A 17,551-nucleotide genomic window follows, 5' to 3' on the forward strand; every position below is an offset into this window, starting at 1 on the left:
AGGGCCACTGGACTGTTTCCGAGAGGAGCCTGAGATGAGAGGATTAGTCATGTTCTGGTTGACTTTGTCCTACAGCTACTGGGCATGGCCTTTGCTCCCTTGATCTAGGACCCTCAAGGAAATTACTGCTCCTCTGGCTTCAGATGACAGTCAATACATCCTTGAAGGATAGATGTATGTGTGCACAGATGAGTGAAATTTTAGTTCTATTCTCCACGACCATAGCTTCCAGAAAAGTAAGGTACTCTGAATTCCAAAGCGTGATTGCTTATGACAACATATGTGTGGTAACCACAGAATTTAGAAATGAAAACCCACTGGTTTCTCTCTCTGTAGTTACTGTTCCCATAGGAGATCAATGTGTGGAAGACAAAGGTCTTACGAGTAGCTGAGAAAGCTGGGTTCTCTTCTGTGCTTCTCTCACCCCTGTGCCTGCTTCTGTTACAATCCTTGTCATGCGGTACTATAATCAGTGATCTCCTCTCCCATGTCCTCTTCAATGTTGTGTATACCTTGAGAACAGGGACTATATATATATATTTATTTCATATAGCCTCATTATTTAGCACAATGCTTGGTACATAAGGATAACTCAATAAATGTTTGTTAAATAAATGAATGGGGGAAGCCTATAAAAGAAAAGAGAAATATATGAGTATGTGAAGGCTAAATGTCTGCAAAACTCAAACACAGAAAATAGGCTGTATAAAAAAGAAAACATTTGCCAAAAATCTTTGACCCAGCCTATGTAGACATTCAGTCTCCCATATTAGAATGAAATCTAGTAGACTCCACTCTCCTGAGTATAAAACTCAAATCACGTAGAGCAGAACTCATAGAAAAGCATGCTTAAAATAAAGAAACCCATCTAGTATTAAAAGTACGTAGTTTTGGGAAAAAATATAACACAGCACAACACAAACTACATCTATCATTTTTATTACACAATCTACAGAAAGTGAAGATTTACAAAATTGTCTTGGCCAGAGGGTCTATGGAAAAAAGATTGCTTTTACCAAGTGGAGAAGACCCCAGGAGGGACATGAGAATTTTTTGTTTATCTAACACAAGCTTAGGTTTTAAAAGGCTGGAAAACAATAACTTGGCACGAATTATTATTCTCCTGTTCCTAAGGCCCCCTGCTTGTTCTGGAGAGTTGCAGAGTCAGCAAAATCTGAAGGCTCTATTGAACAGGGTAATTTCTATTATTCACTCCTATTTGATAAGCCTGGGGAAATAAATAGCCATGCAAATGCAACTCAACTAGGTGTCAGAATATTCCTTTAGCTTCTGCTCTACTTCCCTAGCCCTAGGCATAATGCAGGGGTCAGTCAGTGTTTCTTGCATAACTTGATCTTTACACAACTGTAATATTTGCCCCTTTCCTCCAGTCCTGGAGCACAAACCCTTGTAAACCTTCTCCCAGGTACTTTTCTCCTCTTAGCCTACCATTGCGCAACCAGATTACAAGCCATTCAATATTCTATTTTATCTACAACTCTGATTGGTATAACCCTTTCAAATGTGTAAAATGCTATTACATACACAGTCCTTTAAGAAAAGAAGAAAAGGATCAGAGGTTAACTTGAGAGCAATAAGCAAGGTGTGAAAATTACCCATGCTGTAGGCTACCAGGCATGTGGACATTCCCCACTGTCTAATGAACAAGAACCTGAATCTCACCAAGTCTCTCAAATGAACTACTAGTTACAGGACATATACAAGATACAGAAATACATTAAAGGATACCAGAGGAATTCCATCAGTTTTATGTGAGCATTTTTATAGGATGAGTGATCTGGTTTATTTAACAGTGTGGAAGAAGTGGGAGGGGAAGCTGCTACAGACGAAGAGATTTAGGAACATGTCAATCAAACGTAGTGTGTGGACCTTGCTTGGGTCCCAGTTTAAACAAACTAACTGCCAAAAGACATTTTTGAGACAATCAGGGAGATTTCAATTCAACTTGAATATAAAATGATACTTTAAAATAACTATCAACTTTTCAGTTAATCTCAAATTCACTTAAAAATGGTTATCAATTTTTATAAAATTCATTTCGTAGTTACAGTAAACAAGCTTATTGTTTGCAGATACATACTAAAGTATAAATGGGAGAAACAGCATTATGTCTAGGGTTTGGTTTAAAACACTCCAGCAAAAACAAACAAAACCAAAATAGGGAGTGTGTTTGTGTGAACTCAAAATAGGACTGGCAATTATTTGAAAATTGTTAAACTGGGTGACAGGCACCTGGGGCTGCTAGTTTACTACTTTCTTTGCTGTTGTGAAGATTTAAAAGTTTCTACAAATAATTTTTTTTTTTTAATTTTTAAAAAGAGAGAGTGGGAAGGAGTTGACAACAGTGATGAACTCTGCTGTGGGATGGAGCAAATGAGTAGAATTTCCCATTTGACTTAGTGACTGGTTGTTGATCACTTGCAAATGATATAGCTTATAATTACATCCATCTTCTCTGTGGTACGACCATCCCAACAGCACTTCAGGTGCTTGCCCAGAGAAAGGAAATCTGAATACATTCAAGGTTAAGGTTTTGCCTAACGATTAAAAAAAAAAAAAAAAAAAAAGTCACTCAGCAAGCCTGAAGGGGAGGCAGCTGTGGTCAAAGAGGACATTCCACTTGGCGAGTTTGGAGGTGAGCATTTGTGGGTGATATGACAAGGCATGAGTATGAGTCAATAGTTACAGACAGTGGAGGAAGTAATGGGTAATTAGACTGGAAGTCATTTTCAGCATTCATTCAGGAAGCAGAATGATTCCCTAATAGTCCTTGCCCAAACAGTAGTAGGCCAAAATTGCTATGCTACAATAATGCAGGGCACTCAGAGGGAAAGGGAATCATATATATATATATATTTTTAGTGATTCCTTAGGGAATAGCACACACAGAAAATAATGGCATCACCTTGAACTTTTGGAATTCCTTTGCCTAGATAGTTCATGCACTATTTTTCATCCTCACACATTCTAATAATGCAAAGAAAAGAGACAGATATTAAGAACTATCGGACAGTTAAGTCTATACTTTATTAAAATAGGGTTCTCAGAAGTTAATTGACTCCCATTAGTCTTTTCAAGCCTGGAAGGAGCCTGCCTAGAGACCTGTTGGGCAAGGAGGCTGCTAGTACTCAGACTGCCTAATGCCACGGCGGCTCCGTACCTCTTCCTCTAACTTGGGACCTGAGCAGGCTCAGGACAGCTATTCTCAGCAGGACTGCTCTCCTCTAGGGTCGGTGCTGACTCCACCACCAGCTTGCTAATGAATGCTGGACTGCAACACAATTACTCAGTATGGATCAGTCCCTTCTACTGAGCTTACTCATAGCCACTCTGCTCCCGGGGTGGCCTAGGTCTGAATATGTGCAACCCACTCATGAGAGTAGACTCCACCGGATCATATCAAATGTGCCTGAACCTGCTTTCCTCCTCCCCCTCAGCAATCTTCCATCCCTCACTTGCAAAGTGAGTCATCCCACTTTCTTCTCTGCTTTCCACCACAATACAGGTTTATTTATGTACACTCACAGGTCCTTCCAAAGGTTCAGCTGGTAGGGAGGTGCCAAGGAGAATCAAGAAGCTCTTTGCAGAGTATCTGTCATCATTTCTTTCTAACAATATTTATTGCACAGGCCTATAGGCTAAACACTGGGCCTAGTGATAGAAAATAGAGCAAATGAAAATATAAATTTCTTCCTTTCTCTGGCTAAGGACAACTGACTTAGAAGAAATTGAAGCAAAATAAAGAAAAAAACCACAATTGGCACATTTAAATATTATAATATTGATATTGCAAGAACAAAGTGTTATTCAAGTACTTTATAAATGAAATGCTCACTTGAGGCTAAATACAAATTCATTATAGAGCTTTCAAGGCCCCGGGGAGAGGAGTAATTCTCCTGTGGCAGTGACTTTTGGAGGTAGGGGGCTATACCCTGGGTTGCTGAACTTTAGGTCCCATTGCTAACTGATGAACACATAACAGATAACCTCCAAAATCTCTCTTATGCACACCCTGAACATCAAGGAACACCTTGGAAATACTAGTGCAATCTCATTAGTTTTTATTATTATTAGATAGACACATCAAGGTTATACAACCACAAGATTATACAACCACAAGGTTATAATCTACTATATACCATGCACTATAGTCATAATTTATCTCACTGAGATTTAACAGCATAACAAATAGTTTTATATAATATTAGAACAATGATTATTATACCTGGAAATATTCTAAATGTACTTCAAAAACTCAGCAAACCAGAGGCTCACTTTTGTCCAGTGACTTTATATACTCACCATACATTTGCATCACCTCCTCTTATTCAGGAAAATTCCCAAACAGCTCTATTTTGTCACTGATACCCAGATTCCTACAGATCATGGGAACTATCTTTAGTCCCAGGGTTCAGTGTGTTTTTAAGGTGCAATGAGATGAACATTCTGCACAGAAAAGAAACAAACCTGTTCTTTTCTGAGTATTTACAAGAGTCAAGTTTGGTCTGGATGCCAGGTGGAAGGAAACATTTTTATTCATTGCTCCTTCTAAAGAAATCCATCAAGACTGTGTATGAGATTAGCATGGTTTCAGGTTCTGGGTAATATTAGGTCCCACAATGTCCTGGCTACAGAATGTAGATCTGAAAAATTTTTAAAGAAAAAAAGGAATTTTAACATGATGCCAGGGAAGAAGACGACATTGGTAGATCCCCTGATTTAATGAGTAATTCTTATTTTCTAACACTTCTGCAAATACAGCATTGGTTTCTTAAATTTTCCTTCAATTGCAAAATTTCAAAGTCTATAAATTTTTATACTACTTGCACATTTCAAATTATCTATGGACTTAAAACACCATTTATAAAATGTAAACTATGAAAATGAAAAGGAAAAAGTAATACTTACTTATATCCGTATTTCCCAGATATATCTGTCACCATTTCTGCTCCCAACTTATTCTGAGAATGTTCAAACAAATGTTTTTTCCAGATGAACTGAATACTCGTAATGTTTCCAACATTAACATCTGCATCGATTAATTTTGTGTAAGTCATGCCTGGCTTAAGCTTTCCACTGTAAACAAAAATAAGACTCCTAAGTTTGCACTGGGTATTCACAATGCTGAATGAAAGAAAACACAACTGGGTATGTACTATGGAAGAGACACTTGTATTTGCTAGCAATTGCTTGCAGGAGATTTATACTTTCCATGTGTATTGATCAGCATCTCAAAATAGCATGGTTCTGAAGTTTGAAAGAAGGGTATAATAAATGGAAAGCTTGGCTAGGTGATTTTTAGAGAATACCTAGAGAGGTGTTAGTGTGATTTCTCCATAGTGAAAGACCTGGTGACGGTTTCGTAGTATCAGAATCCAGATAATACTGACACCAGTAAAGCAAGAAACTGTCAATAGTGGACTAAATTTACATAAGGCTTATATATAAACCAGGAGCCTGCTCACCAATTCACAGTGGGGAAATGCCTCCCTTTGATTAACCAGAATGCTCCCATGCCCTTCTTCTAATACCTTCTTTAACCACATAAAAGGAATTGGGTAACCAAGCTAGTGATCAAAAGACATTTTGTTCATCATGGCAATAGAGTAGAGAGAGGTGCTGTCTCTCAAGGCATAAGGTATGCTCCATCCAAGCCAAAGTGAGACCAATGTCATATTTCTTCTTCATCATGCAAAAATTCTCCACTGTGACTTAGATTGGTCGTGGCACCCAAACCAACATCTCTTACCTCCATAAGAGCTTTCTGACTCCAATTTCCTATAGCCATTGCTAATATTCTCCTTCTGATGAAACAGTCCCTTTTTTAGTTGTGTTGGTAACATAAATTATGGTATAGTTAGTAAATGATTAAGTTACAGTCCAATCCAAATTTGTCCCCATGTTGCTCCATACTACATCACCTTGCCTAATTTCTTCACAACTTATAACTATTCTTCTGTTAATGTATCATTTGTCTACTCAAACTCCCAGCAATTAGAACAGTTCCTGGCACAGTGTAGGGACCTACATATTTGCTAAATGAATGAATGTTGCTATTCCTAGGGTCAATCTTATTATATTACTAGTAGAATTAATTGATTTAATTACCAGAGGCAACTTTCCTTTTGAGACGGAGTCTGACTCTGTCGCCAGGCTGGAGTGCAGTGGCGTGATCTCGGCTTACTGCAATCTCCACCTCCCAGGTTCAAGCAATTCTGACTCAGCCTCCCAAGTAGCTGAGATTACAGGCGCACGCCACCATATCCAGCTAATTTTTGTATTTTTAGTACAGATGGGGTTTCACCATGTTGGCCAGGATGATCTCTATCTCCTGACCTTGTGATCCCCCTACTTGGCCTCCCAAAGTGCTGGGATTACAGGCGTGAGTCACTGCACCCAGCCAAGGGTAATTTTTCTGTTATTCCATGAACTGTCTTAGTGCCCATACAATGCAGCCCTTTATGTCATTAAAAGCCCAATTAGCTAAGATATAACCTATGGTGAAGCTGGAGGGTTTTTTTTTAACACTTAGGACCAGGGGTTCATGAGCAGGTATATAGGTAAACATGTGTCATGGGGGTCTATTGTACAGATTATTTCATCACCCAGATATTAAGCCTAGTACCCATTAGTTATTTTTCCTGATCCTCTTCCTCCTCCCACCCTCCACCATCTGATAGGTCCCAGAGTGTGTTGTTTCCCTCTATGTGTCCGTGTGTTCTCATCATTTAGATCCTACTTATAAGTGAGAACATGTAGTATTTGGTTTTCTGTTTCTGCATGAGTTTGCTAAGGATAATGGCCTCCAGCTCCATCCATGTCCTTGAAAAGGACATGATCTCATTCTTCTTTATGGCTGCATAGTAGTCCATGGTATATAGGTATCACATTTTCTTTATCTAGTCTATCATTCATGGGCATATGGGTTGATTCCACATCTTTGCTATTGTGAACAGTGCTGCAATGAACATATGTATGCATGTGTCTTTATAATAGAACAACTTCTATTCCTTTGGGTATATAATCAGTAATGCAATTGCTGGGTCAAATGGTATTTCTGCCTCTAGGTCTTTGAGACCTTCAACAAAACCTCAGCAGCATGTTATTTTTTTGACATTTAATAATATTCATTCTGACTGGTGTGAGATGGTATCTCATCATAGTTTTGATTTGCATTTCTCTAATGATCAGTGATGTTAGGCTTTTTTCATATGCTTGATGGCCATGTATATGTCTTCTTTTGAAAAGCGTCTGTTGTTCTTTGCCCACTTGGTAATGTAGTTGTTTGTGCTTTTTTTTTTTCCTTGTAAATTTTTTTAAGTTCCTGATAGATGCAGGATATTAGACATTTGTCAGACGGATAGGTTGCAAAAATTTTCTCCCATTCTGTAGGTTGTCTATTCACTCTGTGGACAGTTTCTTTGGCTGTGCAGAAGCTCTTTAGTTTAATTAGATCCCATTTGTTAATTTTTGCTTTTGTTGCAATTGCTTTTGGCATCTTCATCATGAAATCTTTGCCTGTGCCTATGTTCTGAGTGCTATTACCTAAATTGTCTTCCAGGTATTGTTTTTGTTTTTGTTTTAGATGCAGTCTCCCTCTGTTGCCAGGCTGGAGTGCAGTGGTGTGATCTCAGCTCAATGCAACCTCCACCTCCTAGGTTCAAGTGCTTCACCTGCCTAAGCTGGGACTACATGCACGTGCCACCATGCCCAGCTAATTTTTGTATTTTTAGTAGAGATGGGGTTCCACCATGTTGGCCAGGATGGTCTCGATCTCCTGACCTCATGATCTGCCTGCCTTAGCCTCCCAAAGTGCTGGGATTACAGGCATGAGCCACTGTGTCCAGCCATCTTCCAGGGTTTTTATAGCTCTGGGTTTTACATTTAAGTCTTTAATCCATCGTGAGTTAATTCTTGTATATGGTGTAAGCAAGGGGTCCAGTTTCAGTCTTCGGCATATGGCTAGCCAGATATCCCAGCACTATTTATTGAGTAGGGAATTCTTTCCCCATTGCTTGTTTTTGTCAGGTTTGCCAAAGATCAGATAGCTGTAGGTATGCAGCCTTATTTCTGGATTCTCCATTCTGTTCCGTTGGTCTATGTGACTGGTTTTGTAGTAGTACCATGCTGTTTTGGTTACTGTAGCCCTGTAGTGTTGTTTGAAGTCAGGTAGCATGATGCCTCCAGCTTTGTTCTTTTTGCCTAGGATTGCCTTGGCTATTCAGGATCTTTTTTTTTTTTTTGGTTCCATATGAATTTTAAAATAATTTTATCTAGCTCTGTGAAGAAACTCAATGGTAGTTTAATATAGATAACATTGAATCTATAAATTGCTTTGGGAATTAGATAGTCTATTAGAAATTCAGCAATTTTGCCAGGCACGGTGCTCATGCCTGTAATACCAGTACTTTGGGAGGCCAAGGTGGGTGGATTACTTGAGGTTAGGAGTTCAAGACCAGCCTGGCAAACATGGTGAAACTCCGTCTCTACTAAAAATACAAAAATTAGCTGGGCATGGTGGTAGGCACCTGTAATCCTAGTTACCCAGGAGGCTGAGACAGAAGAATCACTTGAACCCGGGAGGCGGAGGTTGCAGTGAGCCAAGATCGCACCACTTCACTCCAGCCTGGGTGACAGAGTGAGGTTCCATCTCACAAAAAAAAAAAAAGAAAAGAAAAAGAAAAAGAAATTTCACAATTTATATAAACATCTTACTTATCTGTGATTTGCACAAATAAATATATGCTTATATTTGTATAATATTAAATGGATGGGATTAAAAATATATCTTATATACTATCAACATTTTTCCAGATCTGTCTTTTCAAGTTATTGATATTGCCATTTTAAGGACATTGATTCTTCCTATCCATGAGAATGGAAAAACTGGACTTATAAAGGTTGTCTGAAGAATAGAACTAGATCAGCATAGAAATTCAGCTAGCTGACTTCATTTCAAGATGAGAAATCTGTTGTGAACTTTCAATGCTTACTTATTTTTAAAAGAGGATTGGGTAACTATGCAGCATCATTACAAACAGCTTCTTCAGCCATTACCGAAAGAAGAACAGAGATGTGGAAACGCTCTCACAAATCTTAAAAGAGGCAGAAACTGCATATTCATCACCAGCTGCCTCAGGTTAGGTGCTCTGTCCAGGGCACAAATCACACAGCTTTATCCAGTGTCTATGCGCCTCCAAATCACAGGCACATGATTGTACTCAACTGCTCTCAGAAGGATGCTTGATGGAGCCATAAAGAATAGGCAGAAACAAAACAGCAGACAGGAAAAAGTATTTGCAAAAAAAGAACAGCATGGGTAAGGTCTGGAAGAAAGGTGAGGGTGGGATCTATTCAGTGCTGGGTAGTGCAAACAGTGTAACCTCGCTGAACTGAAGGTAGAACAAAGCCAAATGGTGGGAGATATGGCTAGAAGGGTGGGCTGGAGCATGTGTGCCAACCAGGATCCAGATCATCACTCACTGAGCTACTATTTACAGGCAGTTGCACCAAGGCAAGAAGATGTGCAGAAACTCTGCCAGTGATAAAACTGATGCATCTCTCAACTGACAAAATATCCACAAATCTCTGCTTTTCGTGCCTGTGCCCAGTGTTTGAGGATGATGGAAATCACAGAGATAAAACACCTAATCCATTCATCTGTTTGCAAAAAAGGTTGCATCTAATTAGTATGTATAATGTTAATTCTGACATAAATTACATAATAAAATAATAGACATGAAATACACAATACAAAAATGCTAAGGCTGAACAAATAAAAGATTAAGAAAATCTCAAGATAAAATAAGGCTTTAGCAAAAGATACAAAATGAACTGAGTTATTTTTACCTCTGACTGAATTATTTTTACCTCTTACCATTCCAACACATGTCCTGTATCTATGGGTAATACTTAGCTCGCTTATTAGAAATCCAGAAATTATATAAATATTTTATTTGTTACTCACACAAATAAAAATATAAAGCTTATATCTGTATAATATTAAATGAATGGGTTTAAAAATGTACTTTGACTACTATCCAATTTTTTTACTTGCTAGATCTGTATTTTTCACATTATCACTTCCTAACATTTTCTGTTTCTAGTTGAAACTGTAGAGAAAACACATATTATGATTTCTACTTTATATTTGGAAAACATGAAGTAAAAAGAAAAATCAAAGATAACATGGTAGCCTGTGGAATTATAGAAAAAGAGAAGACTCAACAGTTTACTGAGCCAGTCTCACTGAGTATTACTGAGCCCTCCGCCCTGTGCAAGGAGTCAGTTTCTCACTCTGCTTACCTGGCAACTGCAAACTCCCCAGTTTTCCCAATTGTCCCGCTTACATGAAGAAATATAGTCCCTTGAGTGACTTTGCTTCCACTTAGTTTGACAGACAATTTGTGCCTCCAACCTAGATATAAGGAAACAAGAAAGGAAGAGAAAGGGTTAAAAACACATAAGAAGTATGACATCCTGGGCCCTATAATAGAAATAAAATTTTCAGGGTTGTATTTGAACAGTACTGTACATATCTGTGCAAATATACAGCTTTAGTTTCAGTGAATTTGGTGAAAAACTACATTCAAAAATACATATTAAGGGTCACATTTTAATTTTCTGGAATAAATAGTTTAATAATATTTTTAAAACAAAATTCTTTATTTTTCCAGGCATTTTTATGACTTTTAAAAATGGAAGTCCTGTGTCTTCTTTTGTCTATTTCCTTTGTATTGTGTGGCACATATATAGTATGTATACTTTCTACAGCCAAGTTTTTCTTTGCCATAGTGTGACCATTAATCCAGAAAAATCTAGAATACCTATTGGGCAAGAAGATGCGTGCTTTTATAAACATTTAGAGGCAAAGTGAGTCATTCTTCTTCTCCTGCAGGGATATGTGTTAAGAATGCCCAGTCAACATAGCTATAGATCAAGATAGTATCTGTCCGTAGGGTAATTCCCTTGCAAATGGCCAAATGTAACTTTTTACATCTCGAGCTACACAGATCTTTTATTTGGAATTTTAAAATTACTGTATGCTTAATAACAAACTGAAAAATGCAATTCTTCATATGATTATTTGAAAAGAATTGAAAGGGGAAAGAAACCTACCAGAGAGAAATTTTAATTCATGAGTTAATCATTGCCAAATAATTCTCCTTCTCTTCTTAGCTCATTCTACTGGAATCTGGCTCTCCCTGTCATCATCTCTCCACTGAAGCCACCTCAGCCAAGCTCACTAAAGGTTGAATTGTTTCTTCATCCAGTGAGCCTCTGTGGGCCCCTGTCTCATTTGACCACAATACAAAGGGCATAAACAAAAGAAGACACAGGACTTCCATTCTTGAAAGTTATAAAAATATTTGGTGTGATGCATGCCTTCTCTCTTCCTCCTCATCTTTCTTTCCTTGGCTCTTTTAATGGTAACCTTTGCTGACCTTCCTTCTCTCTAACCATTCTTTAGTCTCCCTTGCAGGGGCCTCCTTCTCTGCTCTCTTTCCTTCTGTTCTGGCACATTCTTCTTGGGTAATGACATCATCCGCTTTCACCACACTGATTACAGTCTGAGTGACTCCCAAATCTCTATCTGTAGACCACATCTATTTCTAGAGGCTGAGATCCCTATCTCTACCTGCCTCATAGGGCAAACACTCTTCTCAAGCCATAAAGGCAGCTCCAACATAATATGTTAGAAACCAGCCCATCATCTCACTCCAAACTAGCTTTTCTTCCTGTGTTGTCAAGCTGAGAGAATGGCACATCATCCACAGCCAGAATTGTCCTTAACTCCTTGCTTTTCTGCATTTTAAAATCTATTCACCTAGGTCCATTTCACTTCTACCTTCTGACTATCTTTACAACTTCTCTACTTCTATTTATCTTGCCTGAATTGTTGGAACAATTGTCTAACAGGCACCTGCTTCCATCTTGTGACCTTCTAATCCATGTAGAAACTAAAGTGATTTTTCTAAAAAAAAAAAAAAAATCCAGTAATCCTTAATACGCTTCAATGGCTTTCCATTCACCCACAGACAAAATCCAAACTCTCCACATGGGTTGCAAGGATGCAAGACCCTTCCTTCACAATCTGACCCAATTTATCTCTCCCACTTCATCTCTGATCACTGTCCTGCTGGTCTCTACAATCCTAGCAGGGGCTTCTTTCAGTCTCTGCTCTCTCTTACTTCCAGGAATTTACATAGGTGGTCCCTTCTGCCTAGAATACTCCTCCTTTTCTTTCCCCTCTTACTCTTCCTTCAGGAGTCAGCTTAGAAATCTCCTTTCCTCGAAAGACTCCCTGACCTTTATGCTCTGCATATATCTTGACTGTTTCCTAAGAGAAAGTTTATTACTCAGGATTGGAACTGAGATTTTACTTGCTGTCTTTCCCACTAGCCTAAACTCAATTAATGACCTCGCTGTGTTGTTCTTCACTGAATTCCCAGTCTGGCCCAATGCCCAGTTATTTAGTAGACACTCAATAAAAACTGTTGAATTTTTAAAGATAAGTATCTTAAAGCATTACAACAAAACTTAGCTATAACACTTACGGGCAAATGGGGAAAGAGACCCTGTGTTTAAAAAATAATATGATCCATTAGTCTTCATATTTTTGAGGCGAAATCTATCAGCAAAATGACCCATTGTTGGGCAACCTTCTTTGGGACAAAAGAAGCAATTTCCCTGATGACAGAAAATAAGAGGTGATTACTTAATAATTAGAAATGCTTCCCTTTAATAAACTGGTGATATAATAGTAAATAATAATACATCTCCGGAATTTAAATAAAGTATACGTATTTTATAAGTGCCTAACAGGCCACCACGTCTGGTTTCAAAAATAAAAGCAACTGAGGGAAAAAGAGAAAGTCCCTATTAGAAAAATGGGTAGACAATATGAATAGACGATCCACAGAAGAGGAAACTCAAATAGTTAATAACTATGTAAAAAAGATGTTCAATCTTATGATTTGTCAGGAATATGTTAATTTTAAAAGATATAATTTCATATTCAGCAGATTTGCAAACATTAAAGCAATTGGCAATACTGAATACATGTAATAGGGGAATTCTCATTCACTTCTAATGGTAAGCTGTATTGCTCTTCACTGCATTCCTAGTCTGGAATATAATTTTTAAAATTTCAAAGATATAATCAGATCAAGTTTTTAAAAGTTTGCTGTGCACACAAAAGAATAGTCCTTGAGCTGGGAGACTTCAGACTGAAAATGGTAAGAAGCCCCTGCTTACAGTGGTCACAGGATAGTTTATAAAGCATAAAGGCGGAAGTATTTTGACCTTTTTTGTGACTGGCTATTATACATTAACATTCTTCTCTATGGCAAGTAGAGATATTTATGGTGACTTTTCAATAGCTGATTGGTTTAATTTCCCTGAATCATGTTGACAAGGAGGTAAAGCTCATGTTTTTGTGTTTCATTTATGATTAGTGTTAGTGTTTCTGGGAAATCAGGATGACTTGTTTTTGGCTATGTGGTTTTGGGTGGCCTTGGGTTATATCTAAATTGTGGCCTTCATTTTTATTTTTCTTTAGCAATTGATAGACATTTTAAACAGTGATTTGGTAATGGTAATGTCTAATAAAGAAGGAAATGCATGTATGCTTTGATAATTTCATCTCTGTTGTATGCCATGAAGGAATTCCACTCAAGTACATAAGGAGACATACAAAGATGGCAGAGTTGGTAGACATTGCTTTTAATAACAAAACTGGAAACAATCAAAACTCACATTAGTAGGAGAATGAATCAATAAATTATGGATGATTCCTATAAAATAAATATATTAGATCTATGTACATGAATGTGGATTTCAAATTTTTATTTATAATATTTAATGAAAACAGCAAACCCAGAACATACTTACAACATAATAGCATTTATTTGATGTATATCAAATTCAACTCTGCCTTAGGGGAAGGAATACAAGGCACTTTGCTTCTTTAATTTTATTTGTATGTTTTAAAAATCTAAAGGAAAATGAATGAAATGTGAACATTTAAAAAATCTGGGTAGCAGTGCTTGAGAATTTGCTATTTTAGGCTTTGAACTTTTAATTTAATAAACCATGGATATTTAGGCTAGGACTACAGTATCATCCTATTTACTTATTTATTTATTTACTTTTTGAGAAGAGGGTCTCAATTTTTTGCCCAGGATGGAGTGCAGTTGTTATTCAGAAGCGTGATTATAGCGTACTCTAGCCTCAAATTTCTGGGCTTAAGGGATATCCTGCCTCAAGCTCCCAAGTTGCTGGTACTACAGGTGCATGCCACAGCTGGCTCTGACTTACTTTAATTTAATTGCATGACTATTTGGGTATAGTACAATAAAATATGTCAAGGAAACTGATTCATTCTATAGTTTGTAACAACAATTAGCATCCATGAGGCATGAGCTAGCTTCTAAGGGTTCTCCAATTTGGCAAATCAACTCTCTTATCTCGAAATATACAATGACTCCAAGGACCTGCTTCCACTAGAAGTGAATGCCAGGATTCCTTGGGTGCTCAGAGCAGCAGCCGAGGCAGGAAGAAGAGAGAGGTCGGGGAGAAGGAGGATATGTAGGAAATGCTAATGTTTGGCTGTCAATCTTTCTGAGAATGGCAAGAAACTGAGAGGATGCCCTAAACACGTCCACCTGCTAAGCTCTGTAGCAGGAGGGAAATGCTTACTCCTGTCCCAGCACAGAACTTATTCACAAAGTGCTATTACTTACCATAAACTTCAGCTGAATAGCCCACATTTTCTACTGTGATAAAACAGGGGATTAGGTCTCTAAACACAAGAATGAAGATCGTTTCCACTTCCCTCTACAAAATAGATTTTCTTTCTTTTACTCAAGTAAAATAATATTTTGTGTTTTGTCACATATTGATCTGTGTAGAATTCTTGTGAGCTATCTATGCCTTAGTTCTGCTCTGTATAAATAATTAAAATTTAATAAAATAATTTTCATGTTTTAAGTAAATAGTAATATGTTTGGTTGTAGCTATTGATTGGTTCAGCCTTCTTAGGGCATCTTTGAATATGACATTTAAAATATATATGCAGAAAAATTTTTGCCCCAGACTTATGCCCGTTACACAGTAGCATCTACTTACTGCATAACAAATGGCCAAAAAAGCAAAATTGTATATAATCTTCAAAAGAGCTGAAACAACCAGAATACAAATAGTTGGTTGAATTATTTCAACCCTCTAGCAATCCCAGCTACTGTTCAGTACTTAGCACAGAAACAATCCATTATTTCCCAAAATGGTAGGTGCATTGTTTTTGCCACCTACACAAAGCCCTAATGTTTAGCTGGATGACTGTGTTTCAAAAAATTACTTTATAATTAAATTCCAAGTTAAATGATTTACTTACTGCTTTAAAAGATGTGTAGGATCTGCAAGGATAAGCAATAAATGCATCAGGATTAAGAATGCTTTCAGCATAAAAGTGATGACTTCGGGCATGGTTACAATCAAAGAAGGAAGCCACTTCTGTGAAAATAATTGCCAATTAACTGATAATAATAACTGATAACTGGTAGCATGAACCATTTCTTAGATAGACTAACTGTAAGTGGCAGTCTCTTGAGTTGGGAGGGCCAGACCTTTTGTCTAGGCTTAGACGTTGTACAACATTTATCAAAGTTACATGTCATTTTCTTTGTACCAAAGAATTATGTGACTCAAAAGGGACATTCAAGAGATGGAAATAAACAAAAGCAAATGCGGATGGCTTTGTGCTTTGACACTAATATACTGAGTCACTGAGTCACTTCCTAGTGATAGTGGCAGGAAGCAAACAATTTCTTAGGCAGATAGGGATGGTGTCCAGTGAAACCTGACCTTCAAGCCCAAAACAAAGTAAAGCCTGAAGACCAAGCTGCCAGTTCCAGGTAAAGTTCCTGACCAGAGTGAGAACTTCCATTCCTTTTTGTCCAGTCTCTCCTGAATAATGTTTTTGGTTCTTTCTGAACAATGTTTTTTAATCAATCAAATGTTGCTTTTTCCAAGGCTACCTACAGTGCACACCTCCCCTATTCTGAGCCTATAAAAACCCCAGACTCAGCCACACTTTGGGAACTACTTGCCTTCAGGTAGGGGCTAACCAGTTTGGGTTCCTGTCTCCACCAAGAGCTACTTTGTCACTCAATAAAACTCTTCTCTGCCTTGCTCACTCTTCAGGTGTCTGTGTAACCCCATTCTTCCTGGACTTGGGACAAGAACCTGAGATCGACCAAACAGCAGGTGCCAAAAAAGCTGCTATAACACTGTGGCCCCCCCATACCACATGACAGGAAGTGGAGGTGGGGCTGGGACAGCCCAAGAGCTGAGGGCCAGAGTGGAGCAATGGGACCAAACAATCTAGGACACACTCCTGTTTGATAAACTGTGCAGATGGTAGGAACAAATAAGCTGTAACACAAATGAGCTATGATATTTCCTGGGGGCCCAGACCTCAGGGTTCCCTAAGCCAGAGCTGTAACATACTGTAACACGCCCTTTGGGGCTCCAAGGTTCCTGGCATCTCAGAGTTTTTGGGCACCACCACATTTCCCTCATCCAGAAGCTGGCGCCCAAGGTGGAAGCTGCTTGCAGTATGCCTGGTTCAGCCACAGCCTCTCATGGAACCAGTGCCTGTGCTGGTTTGAAGACACTCACCCTACTATAGCAGTGGGCATCCTAGGTCAGCAGAGTGAGCTGGGCATACGCTGCTAGCCCGAGTGGGTGGAGTGAATCTGGTGGTGAGCCCAGCAGGTGCAAGTGAAACTCAAGCAGAGGCACTGCAGACTGTGGAGGTCTCTGGCTGGCAAAGCAGCATGGAAAAAATCCTGTCACTAGGATCTCTGACACAGTATCCCTGTGTATATAGTATTTCTACCATAGACCAATTAAGACTGTCTCTCTGTTTCTGCAAGAATAACAGAACTCCCTCCTATTCAACCACCAGACAGTCAGCAATGCTAACCAGTGCTAAGTTAAAGGTGTGACAGGTGGGGGGGTTTATAAAGAATGCTAAAAATGAGTTACTTTTGTCATTATCAAGCATGACATTATTGCCATCAATAGTTACGATTATTGGAATAATAATAATATCTAAATACATCTGCACATTCCAAGATTTTCATAGCATTCTAGTCATTTCTTCTTTCTTTTTTTTTTTAAATTTTAGAGATGGGGCCTCGCTATGTTGTGCCCAAGCTGATCTTGAACTCCTGGCCTCAAGTCTCAAGTGATTCTCCTTTCTCAGCCTCTCAAAGTGCTGGGATTACAGGTGTGAGCTACTGTGCCCAGCCATTTATGTTTTCTTCTATCTTACATAACAATATTTTTACTGAACGGCATGGACTATTCTTTCAATGACCTACACAGCTTAGCCTGTCTTTGAGAAACTAGATTTTGATTTTGGCATATGCAGTATCATTATTCTGTAAAATCACTTCCAACAAATGCCTCTTTCCTAGGTCCTCACCCATTTGCAGTATTACGTAACCACTTCTCTCAACATGGA

General features: G+C 38.3%; 1 protein-coding gene across 1 annotated transcript in view; it reads right to left on the minus strand.

Annotated features, from left to right (window-relative positions):
• Positions 1 to 3,786: 3,786 nt before the first annotated feature.
• PNLIPRP3 (pancreatic lipase related protein 3) overlaps positions 3,787 to 17,551 on the minus strand; it is a 49,066-nt gene continuing 35,301 nt past the window's right edge. The window contains exons 8-12 of the mRNA XM_012448091.2: positions 15,416 to 15,534; positions 12,579 to 12,711; positions 10,327 to 10,438; positions 4,930 to 5,097; positions 3,787 to 4,664 (exon numbers count right to left, since the gene is read on the minus strand). Of these exons, the coding sequence (XP_012303514.2) occupies positions 4,601 to 4,664; positions 4,930 to 5,097; positions 10,327 to 10,438; positions 12,579 to 12,711; positions 15,416 to 15,534 (596 nt within the window). The 3' untranslated portion in view covers positions 3,787 to 4,600. The remainder of the gene's footprint in view (positions 4,665 to 4,929; positions 5,098 to 10,326; positions 10,439 to 12,578; positions 12,712 to 15,415; positions 15,535 to 17,551) is intronic.

Source organism: Aotus nancymaae, unplaced genomic scaffold (genome assembly GCF_030222135.1).
Source record: "Aotus nancymaae isolate 86718 unplaced genomic scaffold, 86718_ANA_hifiasm-v0.15.2.pri h1tg000010l, whole genome shotgun sequence".
Lineage (NCBI taxonomy): Eukaryota > Metazoa > Chordata > Mammalia > Primates > Aotidae > Aotus > Aotus nancymaae.